The sequence below is a fragment of the Myiozetetes cayanensis genome, unplaced genomic scaffold, assembly GCF_022539395.1.
Source record: "Myiozetetes cayanensis isolate MyiCay16 unplaced genomic scaffold, myiCay2020 scf12, whole genome shotgun sequence".
Lineage (NCBI taxonomy): Eukaryota > Metazoa > Chordata > Aves > Passeriformes > Tyrannidae > Myiozetetes > Myiozetetes cayanensis.
The window spans coordinates 23,466,637-23,483,301 of record NW_026086826.1 but is presented as its reverse complement, the minus strand read 5'-3'; the positions used below and the strand labels follow the sequence as shown (position 1 = coordinate 23,483,301).

General features: G+C 38.8%; 1 protein-coding gene across 4 annotated transcripts; it reads right to left on the bottom strand.

Annotated features, from left to right (window-relative positions):
• Positions 1-714: 714 nt before the first annotated feature.
• Positions 715-16,657, bottom strand: UCHL5 (ubiquitin C-terminal hydrolase L5). Of its 4 annotated transcripts, none has more exons than XM_050306998.1 (11): positions 16,487-16,654; positions 15,178-15,241; positions 14,500-14,605; positions 6,810-6,935; positions 6,662-6,723; positions 6,448-6,578; positions 5,065-5,128; positions 3,892-3,994; positions 3,373-3,486; positions 3,110-3,208; positions 715-1,318 (listed from the first exon to the last, which is right to left on the bottom strand). In XM_050306998.1, the coding sequence occupies exons 1-11, from the start codon at positions 16,566-16,568 to the stop codon at positions 1,274-1,276; spliced, it is 996 nt and encodes a 331-aa protein (XP_050162955.1). In that variant the 5' UTR covers positions 16,569-16,654; the 3' UTR covers positions 715-1,273. The 4 variants fall into 4 exon arrangements, with proteins under 4 accessions (XP_050162955.1, XP_050162956.1, XP_050162957.1 ...); XM_050306999.1 differs by having other exon boundaries at positions 3,373-3,483; XM_050307000.1 differs by lacking the exon at positions 3,373-3,486 and having other exon boundaries at positions 16,487-16,657.
• Between the last annotated feature and the right edge of the window lie 8 nt (positions 16,658-16,665).

Below are 16,665 nucleotides of genomic sequence, written 5' to 3'. Positions count from 1 at the left end.
TTAATATATATGCAGTATACATGAAGCACCAACAGACAACAGAATTTGTTTCATACTGGGGTTTCAAAAAAATTCTCTAAATATTCTATATTCTCACCCTACAGGCCTACAAGACCACAGGAACTCAAAGTAAGGGAAACAAGCACTTAAAGAGTTTAAAATGTCTTCCAAACAATCAAAGTTCTCTTGTTTTTCTTTCTGTTTTTTTAATCTAAATCTCTCAGGAGGAAACAGGAAGCGTTCTAACCAAATTCACGTACAGTGACAGTGTTTGAGTAATTCAGATAGTATGTATTGTTGCAAAATGGCCTGTTATTATTCATACTAAAGCAATTGGTCTATTCATAGTGCAAGCAGTTTTTCAGGGGGCAGGACACCAAGTGAGCTCCATTCCCCAGACATTCCCCTTGGTCCATGGCAGACAGTGCAAGTGTCTTCCATCACAATGGTTTTATCGACAATAATCCTCCACACACCTTTTTTATCTCATCTTAAATTACCTCTCAGAGTCAAATAAAAAACCATTGCTTTAAAGACTTGAATTTAACATGCTCCAGAATAGTAATAGCTTATATATCCAAGGATATTAACTCCCCAAAACAATAGTGTGCCCTCCTTCTAACCCAAATTTAGAATTCATATACTCAAGTCACAAGGCTGATGAACTCCATATCCTAATTATCTTACCCAGTAATAAAATACCACAGAAGAAAGTTTGCCAAAATAAAAATGGGAATATTTATTATCTTTTCTACTAAAGCAATGCAGTTCTTTTAAGATCATACATTGGTCTTTGCAAATGTTTCTACAGCTAAATTCATACTTTTCAATTTTGTAAAAAAATTAGACACATACTTCATAAAAACAAAGACACAGGCTATGCCACTGAACAGCTGGAAAGTATTGTAACTGTTAGTAGGGATGAGCAAAGAAAGCTCATGCTTAAAACTCCGGCAGTTGGATCGTTATATGTTCAAACAGGACAAAATGGGTACGTTCTCCTTGCACATTTTTGGGTCCACTTCCCAAGTTTTCAGCAATCAGACAGATTGTTAAATACTGGATTTGAAGAGAACTTAAACATTGCTTAGCAGTACCACATGCACAAGATGCAGGGGGAGGAAGGAATCAGACCCGTGCATACAGTACAGGACAAAGTGTTACAACTGTCAAACGTGCACTGGACAAAATTTGAAGTTTATGAAAAGTTTTATTTGTTGTCATGAAAATAGTTTCAGAAGCAAATAACTGTATGTATTATGCAAAGTCATCTTCACTTGGCCTCCTGAGCTTTTTTGGCATTCTGTTTTTCTTTCGCCTAGAAAACAAAGGGAGATGATGTCAAGCTCTGAGAAGACAGATCTTTCTGAAGCTCTGAATGATAACTCGTTACAATTCCTGAACACCAAAATATGTTGTAAAAAGAAATGTTTTAAATGTAAACTTAAACCCTTCAGAAGCATCCCACTGCTATTTTGCTAGGTTCGTATATAAAGGCTTTCAAGAATAGATACAGGTTTAAATAAACAATACAAAGGAAATTAAAATTAGGTGATTTCCATGGGGAAAGTGAGAGGGGAGAAAAAGCACTATTTTTAAAACATAATTTAAGCCTTAATTTTTCATACCTTCATATTAATTTCATCTAACATAGAAATAACTCTTCCTAATGAAAACATTTTAGGTCACAAGGAAACACTGCATTCAGACACTCTGACTGGCAAAATGGACTCTACAATGACCAAGATCTTAGTGTTTTAGATCTTTCAGATAGGTGGGAAAAAAACTCAGAAGAGTTCCTATGGAGATATTTGCAGAGAGATTCTTATATAACTTGTACCAATTACAAATGGCTCAATTGGACAGGGAACTCGCATTTTTTCCTTATGGATTTAGTTAAAAGACAACGCTGGCCAAGAAGAGGGGGCAATTCAGAAGCAGTATCAGCCAACTTTCTATCAAAATATTTGTTCATTCTGAATCAGGCTGCTGCTTGTATTGCTTGTTATTGAACAGAAAAGTATCTAATTCAGTGATTTGGAATTAAGATCTATCAGCAGCTGCTCAGGTCTACTGGAAACCTGCTTGTAAAAGCAGCTTGATGGCGTTATAAATGACTCCTAATAACATGAAAGTGGATTAAAATTCCACACATTACCCAAAGAAGGAAAAGATTAAAAACTAGAAGTTACTGTCAAGTAAGCTACAGGCTGGCAAACGTACCTTCCTAAGTAAATTCAGCTAAAGAATGGACTCATTAGAGTAATATATCGCTCCTTTTTTCATTATAACAATTCAGAGAACCTTCCTCAGTGAGATCAAGATCAGGGATACTGCCTCTGGCACACAAGTAGATATGCCAACCAGCACTGAGCTCAGTTTAATAACCTTGCCAAAGTGAGAAACACTCTTTAATAACTAAGTTTTAAAACAAACCTTAACAGTAAATCAATGTTAATCGCTAAACACCTTAAAAAGGGGGAAAGTGAAGCCCGTAAATGAGCAAAACAGGGAAAAGGAGGGAAAACATTCCCAGCTCCAGTCCCTGTGCCACGGCTGCCACCAGGCGGTCGCAGCCCGGTACTGCATCGAAGGGACCGATCCCGGACGGACCCGGGGTGCACATTCCACATTCCAACACTCTGCGGCTCAAAAAGGCATGTCAAGAGTGATATGGGGAACTCTACCACATACTAACTGAAGCTCTGTAACATAATTTCAGTAGGATTTTTAATTATCCATGCTGAAAAGCCCAAATTCTATGTCTATTGTATTGCAGCATCTTATGCCCTGTGATGTGATTTAATGATATTAAACTGCCTCTTCCTAAATCACCATCAGAAAAATTTGCTTAAGTTTATCAAAGGGGAGATACAGTTTGCCTTTGCATAATACTGCAAAGTTGGTTTGTCCCACAATCTCCAATCTGCACTGAAATTGTGCCTCTTGAGAACAAGGTAAAGTAGCAATATAAATGAACGTAGCTGTTCAAAAACGTGGTCAAATATCTTGGAACCATAAATGTCATGGGTTTATTTAATTTTACATAGAAGGTACGAAGAATTATAGTAATATACTGTTTCTTAAAAGTTAGCTAGAAAATACTCACTTTTTCTACTAAGGGTATTAACTGCTGGTGCTCTGCTAGAGTCTTTAATAATTCCATGATGAAAGGCAGGTAGTTATGTTTTCTTCTAATATTTTCGATCTAAAAATAAATTAAAAGCATTGAAGAATTATTATACGGCTCAGCTATCTTCTAGTCCCCATCCAGTTCTTTCACATTAATTGCAGCAGCTCCCACAGATATAAAAGCCAGCTCTTTCTTACAACTCCCGCAGTAATTTCATCAGAAAAGCAAAGGCTACATACCTTATATCTTTTTAATTTTTGGTTCTCTTCTTCAATTAACATCTGGTATTTTGCAACTTCTGATTGTATAGAACTTAGCATATTACTACTTTGATCTGTATCCATAGGCTCCTCCTTCCACAAAACAGAAAAAAACCTAAACTAAGTCTTGTCTTCAGAATATTGCTATCACAGATTAGGCTATCACAGTTATAGGAACATTCCAGGAATTTCCTCAGTTACTCATAAGCAGATTAGCTCAGGCACTAGGTAAAGAACAATTCCAGTACCACAGCAGATGAGTCAGGACTGAAAGCCACAATGACACAGTCGCACTGCACCGAGTGCTCAGATCAGCTCACTGGGCAGGAACCAGAGCTGCAGCAGTGACCACGCTGGACAGAAATGCAGCAGTAGTAATCCTTCCCTGCTGTTTTTTTTAGTGATACCCCATTTGGAGCAAGGAAAGGAGGTGAACAGTAAAGCAAACACCCAGAACTATTAGAGAACTACTCCAGTAATGTAAACACCATGGCCTACCTCTGCAAGCTGTTGCTGTAACTCTGCAATCCTCTGCTCATATATCATCTTCCTGTCAGACACAATAGCCATCAGGTTAAACCTTATCTCACCTTCACTGTATCTAAATGAGGAACAGAAAAACAAAACAACAAGAACAACCCACTTTCAAAATTAGTCACTAACATGACAACTCAAAAACCTCCTCCTCGATTTCATTTGAAGGGAACGCATTTCATGGAAACAACATTTTAAATGGATCTATTAAATTAAGTTGTGCTACAGATCTTATCTTGTCTCAAATGAATTCCACCCGTTTCGTAACTCCTAATAACCTCCTCTCCCCAGATATTACTATTCCTGTCTGTGGTCACAAAACATAAACACTTAAACTCTCAAAAAAAGAAAACAAAACATAATATAGTTGACAATAAAACTTGCAGAAGACTGCTGCATACAATAATTCTTACTTTCTCATTACTATTACTCATTAGAAACGTGAGACTTCTTCATACAGTGTAAAAAGTACATTCAACAATTAGACTAGCAGGCCTTTCAGAGTTTAAATTCTCCAGATGCAATTTGGTAGTAATGCTTTGCTTATCAAAAATAAAATCTTCAAGCAAAAGTTTTTAAAATTATTTTCTAAAAATGGCATAAAATCATCTTTTATTTCTAGCACATTTAGGGGCTGCTGTTTGGAGTCAGAGCCAAGAAGTACGAAAACTTAAGTAGCATGTTTTTCCAGCTTAAATTTCTAAAACAAGCCACATACCTAAGAAAACCTTGTTATCTCTAAATCCCAGCTGTGTGGATATAGTTACTATCTAGTACTTTCAAGTATAAGGACACACTCAGACTTTATTCATGGTCATGACACTCCTTAGTTTTCACTTGCAAAAACCCCCAGCTGTTTAACAGAGAGAATAATCTTGCTCTTCTTTTCCCAGAGCACCAGTAGGGTCTCTCTTCACTACCCAGATACCCACTTTGATTAATTACACAGCAGCACAGTGTCTCACATTCATCTCATGTTGGGCAATAGGTTCTCAAGTCACACAATGATATGCACATAAAAATGATGCATAAGCATAATTCCTTAGAAATTCAGCTGAAATTCACCAATTGAAGCAAATTAAGGAATTTCAAAACATACAGAAGGTGCTATATTTTAAAAGCATCATGACCATTTACTTTTGTATACGCTTCTCTATGACAGGCCGTACTGCACTTATCCAGTCATCTTGATTGCATGAACCTAGGGAGAAACAAAGAAAAGAATTAACCAGCTTGGCAAAATTTACTGCAAAGTCAGGACTTGGATAATTCAGGTGTATGCAGCAACTTCAAAGTATGTAGCAAGTTCTTCCTTGGCAACTGCAGTCTCAGATTACTCAGGTGATTTTTCAGGAGGCAGAAGACATTTTATTCATTACAATATTTAGATAATGTAGTGGCCAAAGCAATGGAGCAAAACTAAATTTTAAGGGCATAAGCACCCAACATTTATTTTGTTGGTAACACAAAACAATAGGGCAGGGGGAAAGCACGTTATGGAAGATTTTTATGGTAGGAAAGAAATTAGTTGGTATGACAACATTACAAGAGATAGCAAAAGAAAACAGCTACAGCTGTCTGTTTAGTATTAGCTCTTGATTTTGTCTCTGTAGATGCAACACAATGTTAAAAAGTCAGACACAGAGAAAAACCATAAGAGGCTGTACGATAGATAACTTGACTTTGAGATAAATGAGAGAATAACTAAAGGTGATTTCCTAAGCTGACAATGCCTCTTTAACAACTTCGAGGCCTTCAAGTGAATGAAGAGACTCATGATCTTGTGACCACAAAAATGATGTTTCTGGTAGGTCTGCAGACTGTACAGCATCTCCAGACTGACTAAAGACAAGCCATTTAGCAGCAAGCCACTACTCAGCCTAAAAACAAACATAACTGCCAACAAAATTGGGAAAACACTCTGGAAATGGAGTGTGGAACACACTGACATTAGATCAGACTTGAAAGTACAGATACATGATAGGCAGGCACTGTAGAGCTTTTCAAGACACAACACAGCACATGTCACCAAGTTAAGAAAGATTACAAAACAGGAACAGAGAACAAAACTATGCTGGAAGCAGCTATTTTTTTTAGAACCGTTAGGAAAATAATTGTTATCTAAGAAGAAAGAGGGCAGTGTGCAAACACAAGCTACATAACGTAGGAAAAAATGTTTGGAACTGGCTGTGTACATGCTGCCAATATGTAAACTTCTCTCTTGCAACAAAACTATCAAGGTATTAGAATGGATTGCATGGCCTGTTCATTTGATTACTGAATGAAAGAAGAGGTCATAAGAAACACGGAGGAAGCAGGAAGAAAGCTCCATTTTCAGTCCAACAAAACTAAAACAATGCAAATGACTACAAAGAAATACAAATCTGAACTGCACACTCAGAAAACTTGAGATATTTTTTATTTTAATAAATAACTTGGTTTGAGCCTGTAATATCTGACCAATTGTTCAAAAAGCTACTATTAAAATGAAAGATGATCAGAAAAAACCCAGAATGTTACCTAAATCAATTGGCCCTTCCCTTAAGCCATCCAGCTCATACAGCCGCCCATTAACAGGAACGTAGCTCACAAAGTGAAAGGCATCTTCCTCCTTTGCTGAAGACTTTGCATCAAATTCAAACATCTGTTGTCTGCAAAGAGAATTAAAAAAAAAACCACCTGAGATTAAAAAGAATTTGCTCCAGTTTTGCCTAGATTTTAAAACATGTGTTACCTGGCAAAACTGTTGTGAACCTGCCGAATCACTTCCGAGTTGCTTAGAGCCAAACCTTTCATCTGAAAGGAAGTGACAAAATGACTGTGAGCCAGCACAGCTTTAACACTGTAACACTTAAAAAGTACAGAAAACAGTGGGCACTTACTGCAGCATCAAAACTTTGTGAAAACTCCTTAAATTCTGACAAAGTCTCGCCTAGATGGATGTCCTGATGAGCACAATTTAACAGCACGCTTATTATGGCTTGAGTTGCACAAGCATTATTAATTACCTAGAAAAAAGCATTGAGAATTTATTCATCACTGGGGACAAAAATTTACTCTAAATTGGGCAACATTTTTCATTACAAACACTTTCTGTGCTGCTTCATATTACAAGTTCACTCTAAAACAGACTAGATTTGCTGCCTGAGTAGCTACAGAAAAGCTTTTGCTGTAGGAGACCAATAAAATGAATTCTGGATGGTTGCCATATACAGTTCATTGATAAAACTGGTATTTCATAGCCCTGCTTAGAAACTCTGTCATTCCACTGCCTCAGCATCTCCCTAAAATGATTAATGAAGGACACAGAAGAAATGTAGGAAACCTCTGATCTCTGTGGAAAAACACATAAAGTACTATTCAAAGCAAGCTGCCCAAATTGCATTATTGGATCTGTGGCCTTAAAAAAAAAAAAAAAGTCAACTCTCCCCCAAAAATTCCTTTAAATGATCAGAATTCCTACCAGGCACAGGAGGTCAAAAAAAAAAAATTAATTTAGAGCAACAAAGCACATTATGGAACCTAGAATTTTTATTGAAAGGTTGTGTTGGACAACAGAATTTCACATATTCTAGGGATAAACTAATAAAATTTAGAAGTGTTTCAAGATGTGAAAACTGTTCAAAAGGTAGTTTGCTGAATAATAAACCATATGATACTTCAAGATTTTTCAGATTTACAATCAGATTTATCCTTTCCAAGCTAACATGTAATTTACTAGTTTGACACTGTTACTCTTCAGTGTTAAATATTCCATTTTAAGAAAATGTAAACAACACCCTTCATATTAAAGCCATGTTTTTAATGTTGTTTACTAACACCCAAACTAAAACACAATATTTTAAGAAAGAGACTACAAGGATTATTAAATATAATCTGAGCTTTAATTAAAAGCAGAGTAATCGGAAGTTATAAGGCCATAACACAAAAAAGACTTTATATTAGTGTTTTCTCAATGAGCTATAGGTTAGGAAAAAGTAATCTATCTTTAGTCTATGACACTACTTTGCAATTGAAAATGCTACTTAAAGCATAGGACTGGTAGAGAGGATGTGAATTTTGTACTAAAAAATGAAAACTAGTTGAGGGCTGTGAATGTGAAACCACTTCCAACAAGAAAGGAGAAGGGGAAAAAAAAGTGAGAAAACCTGACCAACCTGTTTTACAGTCCAAGCTAGTCCTAACAAAGCAAAACCTACTATGTTAATACTATAAGCCACATTATATATTCATTTTCTATACTTCAGGTTGTTCTCAGTTCAGATTATGTTTGCATGCAGATCATAAAGAAATAATAAAACACTCCTTAATTTAAGGAAATTATGATCTAGTTGACTTAAATGGTAATCAAGGGAGTCACCTCCACATGCAGGGAGATTACAGCAAGTGAAACTCAGACTAAACACACCACAGGCACACAAGCAAGAGCAAGGGCTGGAGTACACACAATTGCAAAGTAAGAAGAGACGAAGAAAATCCATCAAGGGCAGTGAAATAACGAAAAAGAAAAATTAACACCCCCCCAGCTATTAGAATGGCATAATTTGAATTAACACTGTTACCTAGGAAAAGGAACTGAGAACTAAAGATTATCTCAGATATGGGTAGAGAATGTTATCAGAGACAGTTGTAAAAGTAGTACTAGGATGAAAGCAGGAAGATCCCAATGGATCAGGCTAACCTGACACAGTGGTTACAAACACTCTAAGCTGATAGAGAAAGGAGAAAAATACACCTGTATTGGCAAATATTATAAAAGTGCTGCTACAATAAAGGGAAGGCCACTACAGCAAACTGTACTTGTTAAATCATAACTAACACAGGGCATTATAGGGAGAGACAGAACTAAATGGCAACTACTTTTCCTGAAAAATCAGGATGGAACGATCAGTTGCTCTGGCAAAGATAACTCAACAGTGGCTTCAAAAAAAGGGAAGGGAAATTTAGAGAGATTTTGTGCCTAGAGGCAAGATCAACGCTGAAACTGTGCTAAGTAGCTGGATACAGGAGCTTTAAACAACAGAAAAAAAACAGAAGGAAAAATGAGACTTGGCAGGTAACTTGTGGGCTCACCAACACTGAGCATAAATTTGATTTTGTATTTCAGCTACAGTATGAGACGTGTCTGGTGAAGTATATAAGGATCAAGCTAAACAGTGTCTAACTGCAAGAAAACAATATACAAAAGATGCAGATGTGAGGCCAGTGGCCTCCAGCTGTTGAAATGAAAATACACTACAAAAAATCCATTACAGAACTTCAGAAAGTGAGAGGCAGGAGGTAAGGAAAAGGCAGCAAGAGCAGTCCTGTGGCAGAGGAACAGAAGCAAGTGCAGGTGGTGCACACAAAAATCCAGTGTGTCCCTGGATCTTGATGACACGGGAGAGCTGCCACGGTGGAACAAGGAGGTACCTGGCTGGTGGCAGCCCACAGGCAGGGTGAAGAGTGCACAGTGAGGAGGATGTGACTGCAGCACCAGATGGGGACAAGTGCAAGGTTTATTGTCACATGGGTACGATGCCTTCAGTGCACACAGCCAGTGCAGCACTGGCACACACACAGCTACTGAGTCCTTCCAGGGAAACCGGTCAGGATACCCATCCCTCCAATTTCCAACGTATCTTACTGAAGGCGTGTCAGCATTGGCTGAAAACATGTTCTGCATGACAATAAATGCAGGTTTTCCCCAAAAGACTTTTTTTTTTTTTGACTTGAGGTTTAAGAGGATTTTCTTTATTAGTCCAGAAATCCCAACATTTGCCTGGATATTTCTGTCCAGGAAGCCCTGGTAAGGTATTTGATCGATATTCAGGACTCCAACTTAAAGCACATACCTGTATTTTTCTAGCAAAAGTAGAAGGGGTATTTAATAATATTTGAAACAAAATAATAATATACGTATACAGGTAGGTGTCAAAACAAGACTGCCACACCACCCAGCGAAACTCAGCTTAAAACAAACCAGGGAACCACCTGAACAGGCTACTTTGGCACATTCTTCAAGATGCATTACTTCCTAAGCACACATCTTTCTCTAGGGATCCAGTCTGAGCTTCTGGATCAACTTCAGGCTAAAGCACTTAAAGGTCTCGAGTCACATCTTCTATCTGATGGATTTTGTATTTTGCTTTTCAAAAAAGCTGTGGACAGCCCTGTGCTGTGGTAGCATAACTATCAAATCTCTGGGCTTTACTTATTAAGCATCCCAGAAACACACAACAGTTGGTCTTATAAAGCTCAACATGAAAAATTCAGCATTAGCACAAAGTTCCACAACTTATTCTTGTTTAAAAAACCCTACGTTTTTAAAAATTTTTATTTCACTGGAGTAAAGATATAATATTTTCAGTTACATTCAGTTACTGAAAATCTCTTTCTGATTTGTTTAATGTCTTGCAAGTTGTACTTATAAGTTATCTGATATCCCAAGTTTGGCTTTAATACAGATATCTGGTCTGTCTTAATGTTACCAAACCTGAAAGAGTCAAAAATTGAAATCAATGAAGTACTGGAAACGTTAAGATACAGATGCTTCCCTTAGTGGCACAAAGACAACTGAAGACCCATGTTTTGGTATTAACAGCATCGTTTATAAGACCCTCCTTCTGAAGGTATTCCCAGTGAATGAAGTTAATGTTCTATCATCAACCAATGAAAAACAAAATAAATACATGGCACCAAAGAAAGGCAGGATACCAGTACTTTAGTAATAAAACCTGAGGAGTTTATGAAACTAAAATAGTGTAGTCCATAAGTCTGCAGCAGTGGCATTCATTTTTGTCAGGAGACAGTTGCAGTTCTGCAGTGCTGAGCAGAGAACGCAGCTACTCCAAGCAGTGCAGAAGGAAGCTGAACACACTGGGTAGGCATAACCACGTAGCCCCTGCATGTGAAAATAACATCAAGGGCCCACTCAAACAACACAGAAATCAGGAAATTCAGAGTTAAGGCTGAAATTGTATCCTTAACTCACCTCATTGTGCCTAGGTATCCTAGCTCAAAGGGTATGTAAGATCATCCAGAGTTCTGTGGCCTCAAATAGAGGACCAAATCATACCTAGGCATAACAGGGAGGCCAAATTTAACATGAGTGCACATAAAAGTGACCATTAAAAAGAACACCTTTAATATGCATGCATACCAGACAGACTTTTAAATTCAACCCCCAAACATAATCCTGACTTGACTTCGAACAAGATCTACTTGTCATTTGGAATTCAACTACAACATCACTATGAAAGTGGAAATGAGGAAGATGGGAGCATGCACAAGCTTCTCAGAAAACTGTGTTTCCTTATGCAATTTCAAAGATGTTTTGCCAGACACAGTTTGAGAGCTGTAGCCTTTTATATCTAACTAAAGTTCCCCCAAATTAAACAACTTTTAAGGTGGAACATTTCATTGAAGTTGAACAGAAACAGAGCTATGCTGTAATAACATCAGTTATTTCCCATATTCAACTACGGTTACATATTAACAGTAACTTTGTCTTGCTCGTACACTAGTCAGGATGACATTTTAAAACATGTCTGCAGTAAAACAAATTGTACCAAATCTCTTCAGATGACAACATTTAAAAGAAGAAAATGCATGGGAAAGGAAAGAGATACAAAGACTTCCTGAGATTTTTAAGGCTCCATTGTCACGTCAGTTTTGAAGACACAGATCAACAGAGCAATAACCTTAAATGTCATATAAATTCTCCTAACAAATCTATTTGTTCTGGGATTCCAGCCTACAAATGAACATATTGTTATTTTACATCATCACTTCCGTAATGAAGAAAAAAAGTCTTCTTGAAAGACCTCAAAGCCACCACAAAATTTGGCTTAAAACATACACAGACAAAATTAAAAAAAAATCCATAAGCCCAGCTGAATGATGGCTGGGAGGACTTGTTCTTTCACAGCACAAATATTTAATATTAATGCTCATCTTCCTTGGTGTTCCTGGGTGACTCAGAAGGATTCACAGACTATGGTCTCAAGAAATGCAACCACCTCAGCACCACCACAGAAAAACTCCCCTTCTCTCTCACTTACCTGTTACTGTCTTTGTCCTGCCCAGAATCACTGAACAAACACATCTCACTCACACTACAGCAGGAGACCAGAAAATATGCACAGAGCATCTACAGAAAACTGCTGGTTGATGAGCTGCAGTGGCTCACACAAGTTCAGTGAGTAGCTGAGCCACTGCAAGAGAGGAGCAGAACCACAGCATCGAAAGGAGACAGGCTGAGAGGACCAAGGCATCCTGCTCTCATCATCATAACATCAGACAGTTGCTCAAGAAAACACTACAGGTCCTCAAAACACTGCTTGCCAAGTTTAATCTCTAACCAAGGCTAACCTTCTTCGATGTGAAAGTCACCAGAGCTAACCTGGTATTACAGCTCCCTCCAAAACATCCAAAGCAGTTTCTTTCACTTATCTGTTGACTTTTAATACTAATTTCTTCATAGCTATTTCATTATTTGTTCAGACACGAGGTATCAGTCCAGACCAAAGTGAACTGATATAAACCAAAAAGCATATGTATGTCTATAAGAAAATGTCCTGATTTTGCTAAGCCACTGCACTTGACTGACAGACAACACTAAAACACGACAAAGGTACTAATTTTAAACTTTTTGCAAATTACCTTTGAAAACATCTATTCCATGCCATCAAGTGGTCCAAACAGATACTACTATTTTAAGAGTCAACATTTCTAGAAATTGCTTTCCTGCTAAAATTAGGAGTCACTCCAGCACATCCTCCTTAAAGGCAGCAGGTGAAGGAAGCAGAACATTACAAAGTTCCTACACCTTCACAAAGAGGATTCAGGCTTAAGAAAACATTAAAGTATGAGTGTTTCAAAGAAAGCTACAAAATAAAGAAGACTTTTCACTGTTAGCCTTTAACTTTGTGGGTTTTGTTCTCAAATCTACCATTATCCAAATTTTTTTATATGAAGTCTGCAATCTCAAAGCTCAAGGAGGTTCCTCTTAGCTTAGTGTCAAGCTTCAAAAAGGGAAGTGAAGGGGGGGAAAGGGCAAAAGAAGCAGAGCAAGCAGACAAATGCTTTGAAAGTTTTCAGCATTCACAAGAACAGCAGTTCTGGCAGACCCTCAACTACCAACAGGAAACAAGATGAAGTCCCTTGAGTGAGGGAAAATTTACCTTCACCTTGAGAAAAAAACCCAAACAACCCAAACCCAAACAAACCTTCTCTAGGTTCATATCAGAGTAATTTCCTCCTGCCATGTAACTACCCTTTGAGAGTTACATCAAGGATTTTCCTGGGGTTCTTTGCATTATGGCTGTTCTGTAGCCACAGCCTATGATCACCAGCAGTATGTTTGATTAGGTAGAAGTCCCAACCTAAACCACTGTCTATCAGAGCCATGAAACTATAGAAGACATTTGACAAACCACTGCTGGTCACTCTATCATAAATACAGTGGGCAGTGCTTGGTAGGACTCAAGAGCTGCAGCAGAGGAACAATGAAGAAAATCAGGATTAAAAAAGACCAAGGAATGAAGTCATCCATAACAGCACGAAACAGTAAGGTGATTATAAAATACAACAGAAGCACAGGTACAGAGTGGCCAGGACAGCTATTTCCACTGTTTTCCCTACTTCTATACTTTTAGCTGCACATGTGTGGAGATTTTTTATACCCTGAAATTTACACACAAAACACTTCTGCATTTGTGGTGGGAAATAAAACAAGAAAAAACCCCAACCAAAGGAGAAAAAAAAAACAAACCAGCAACTAGTCTATGTAATATTCTTCATAGAAAGCCTAATATTTTGCCCTTTGGTATGAATGCTTTGTATATAACAGAGGATTATGTTTCCTGTTTAGACTTACACTTATCACTGTTTCATAAGCAGGTCTTGCAAAAGATCTAAAAACATTTATTAAATACTCCTGCTTTCATTCTGGTTACTTTTTCTTGCTTTTCTTCCTTGCAAACAACACACACGCAGCAGTCTGTCAGTGTTAACACACAATTTCAGTATACTATTTGGTATTTAATAAAATACAATGGCTTACATCAGCAAAAACAATTTTGCCTGTAATTTCAAATTTAAACTCACCTTCCTGATTTACATACTTAAAACTTGCATCCCAAAACGGTCTGCAAACCCTTAAAGGACACTATTATCCTAGAGCTATACTTTCCCAGCTGCAGAGCATTTGAGAAACACAAGAAATAAAAACAGGGCCAAAATAAACATTTCTTCCAAGAAGTTGTTGAAAGTGGTTTCAAAAAAGTAATTGGCTCATTCTGCTGAGAACATTTACCAAGTCATTATTTATTGCACAGAAGAGGAAGTTAATCTGTGGTCTGACAAAAATATATGAGCTTTATTCTTCCATGACTTAATAGATCAAACTGATTTGCTTTGTTAATCACCTTTCAATACACAGTTGTGTACTGAACCTCAGAATTTGCTGAAGTCATTTCACCTTCTAAAGTGTTAATTTTTGTGTTCATATTAACCAAAAGGTGGCTTATTTTTCAGTATTAAAAGCTGTGACTCATGACACATATAAGAAAATTACCAAACTTGCCATACCTGCTTAGCAAAAAATATTGTATCCAGTCTGGAATCCTGAACAACAGAACCTGCTGGTTCCTCTCCAGGCTGCCACTTGAAGAGAAAAATTAGCCCATGTACCGGCCTGAAAAACAAAATTGATAGAAAAAAGGTACTTTAAGTGTATCATGGACAAAATGGTAAAAGAATTAATGTTGTCTAATGAGAACAGAACTGTTCCATGTGACACCAGTAACAAGGCTATTTGCCTTCCCATATGTATGGAAGTGGTTCTGTAGGAAAAACAAGTTACAAAGGTACGTAAGTACAGTAAAGTAATTTATTATAGACAACAGATGCAATATTGTCACGTGAGGACGTAAGGAAAATAAAAGCAAGGAACAGAAATTTGTCAAAGAATTTGTTAAAAGATATAATACAAGCTAAGGGTAAAATCATTAGAAATCTATTTCCACATTCTAGCTGCTATTAGCATCTCTCTCAAACCCCAGATTAAATATCAAGGCATCAATAAAAAGCGATTTAAAACTCAGGTATTCCGTTAAATCAAAATCCTAATAAACTTCTGTGGAAACTGAAGGAGAAAAACCAAATTCAAAAGGCCCCAAACAAAAAAGCCACCAAAACCACACCTGAGTTTAGTACACATTCTTTCAGTGACTTCAGAAGAATGTGAATAAAAAACATGTGTCTTACTTCAGTTTTTCAAAGTTCTCTGGTTCCAAACTCCAAATTTCTTCGACTTGTGCTCCCCTACAGCCTGAAACAAGGAAAAACAGAGGTTTGTTCCATTAACCCATTTAAAAGGGATAGAGCCAGTAAAGAAAGACATATGAAAGAACACACATAAAGACATTTGTAACACTTACAACTTGTAAGTCCAATTTATAGATAAGTCTATTTATGGGCTTTGCATTTAAGAAAGAAGGAGAGATTAAAATGTCTTTGGCCATCTCATGTCCTCCACTCAACTGAAAACAACACTGTTTTTAGAGCAAGTCCAAAGCAGAACTCAAAAACTCCAGGAAAAGACCCACGGTAGTAGACTCAAAATACTGTCAATGATACACTCAAGCAAGACATTTGCGTAAGACAGAGCCCTAAAGGTTCAACACTTAGCACGTGGAAGATTAATCTACAGATTAAATAAAAACAGAAAAGCAGAAGCATGTCTGGACCTGTGAGAAAAAGACATGGCAGAAAGTATGAATCAACGTAACCCAACATAAAACCATTTTGCTTCTCTGCCAAATCCTGTGTAGGCTTAGCTGTCACTATAACCACATACTCACAGTATCACCAAAGATTTTAAGCACAGTTCAACGTAAAATTTAGTATTCTAGAAGCCCAAGTCCCAAGTCTGCAAGTCCCTTGCAGACTTGGGACTTCTAGAATACTAAATTTTACGTTGAACTGCACTTAAAAGTCCCTTGCAGACTCCCCAGCCCAATGCCAAGCCCCACAGTTCAGCCTGGGGGGCTTGTTCTCCCCTTCTTCCAGGACACTGGCGACAAATCGAGAGGCCGCTCTTAAGCTGCACCAGGGGACGTTCAGGTTGGACGTCAGGAGCGATTTATTCACAGAAAGGGTGTTTCCCCGTTGGAATGAGACTGCCCAGGCAGGTGGTGGATTCCACCGCCTCTGGAGGCGCTTAAGGAAAGACCGGTCTGGTTCAGAGAGTGCCGTTCGGGCACAGGCTGGACTCGACGGTCTTGTCACGCCTAATTGCCTCGGTGACCCCACGGGGCGCGTCCTCACCGCGCTCCCCGCCGGCAGCGCAACACGGGCCGTGGGGCCGTGGGGCAGGGCCGCACAGCCCGCGCTGGGCTCGGGGCTCCGCCGCCCGCGGGCGCTGCCGGGGACGGGACAGCGGCCCGAGGTCACAACAGACGGCTCGTCCCCACCCGCGCCGGCAGCGCTCCCGCCCCGCAGCCCTCACCGGGGCACCGCTGCCGCAGCGACCCGCGCGGGAACGGCCCCGCAGAGCCCCCGCCGCCGCCCTCACCGAAGCCCTTGATGAGTTCGGTGAAGACGCCCGGGTCGCTCTCCATGAGGCACCACTCGCCGGCGCTGCTGCCCCCGGACATGGCGGCGCTGCCGCCGCTCAGGCCGCGCTGCCGCCCCGCGCCGCTCCCTTCCCTTCGCTTCCCTTCCCGGCAGGACCCGCGCCGGGCAGCGCCATGG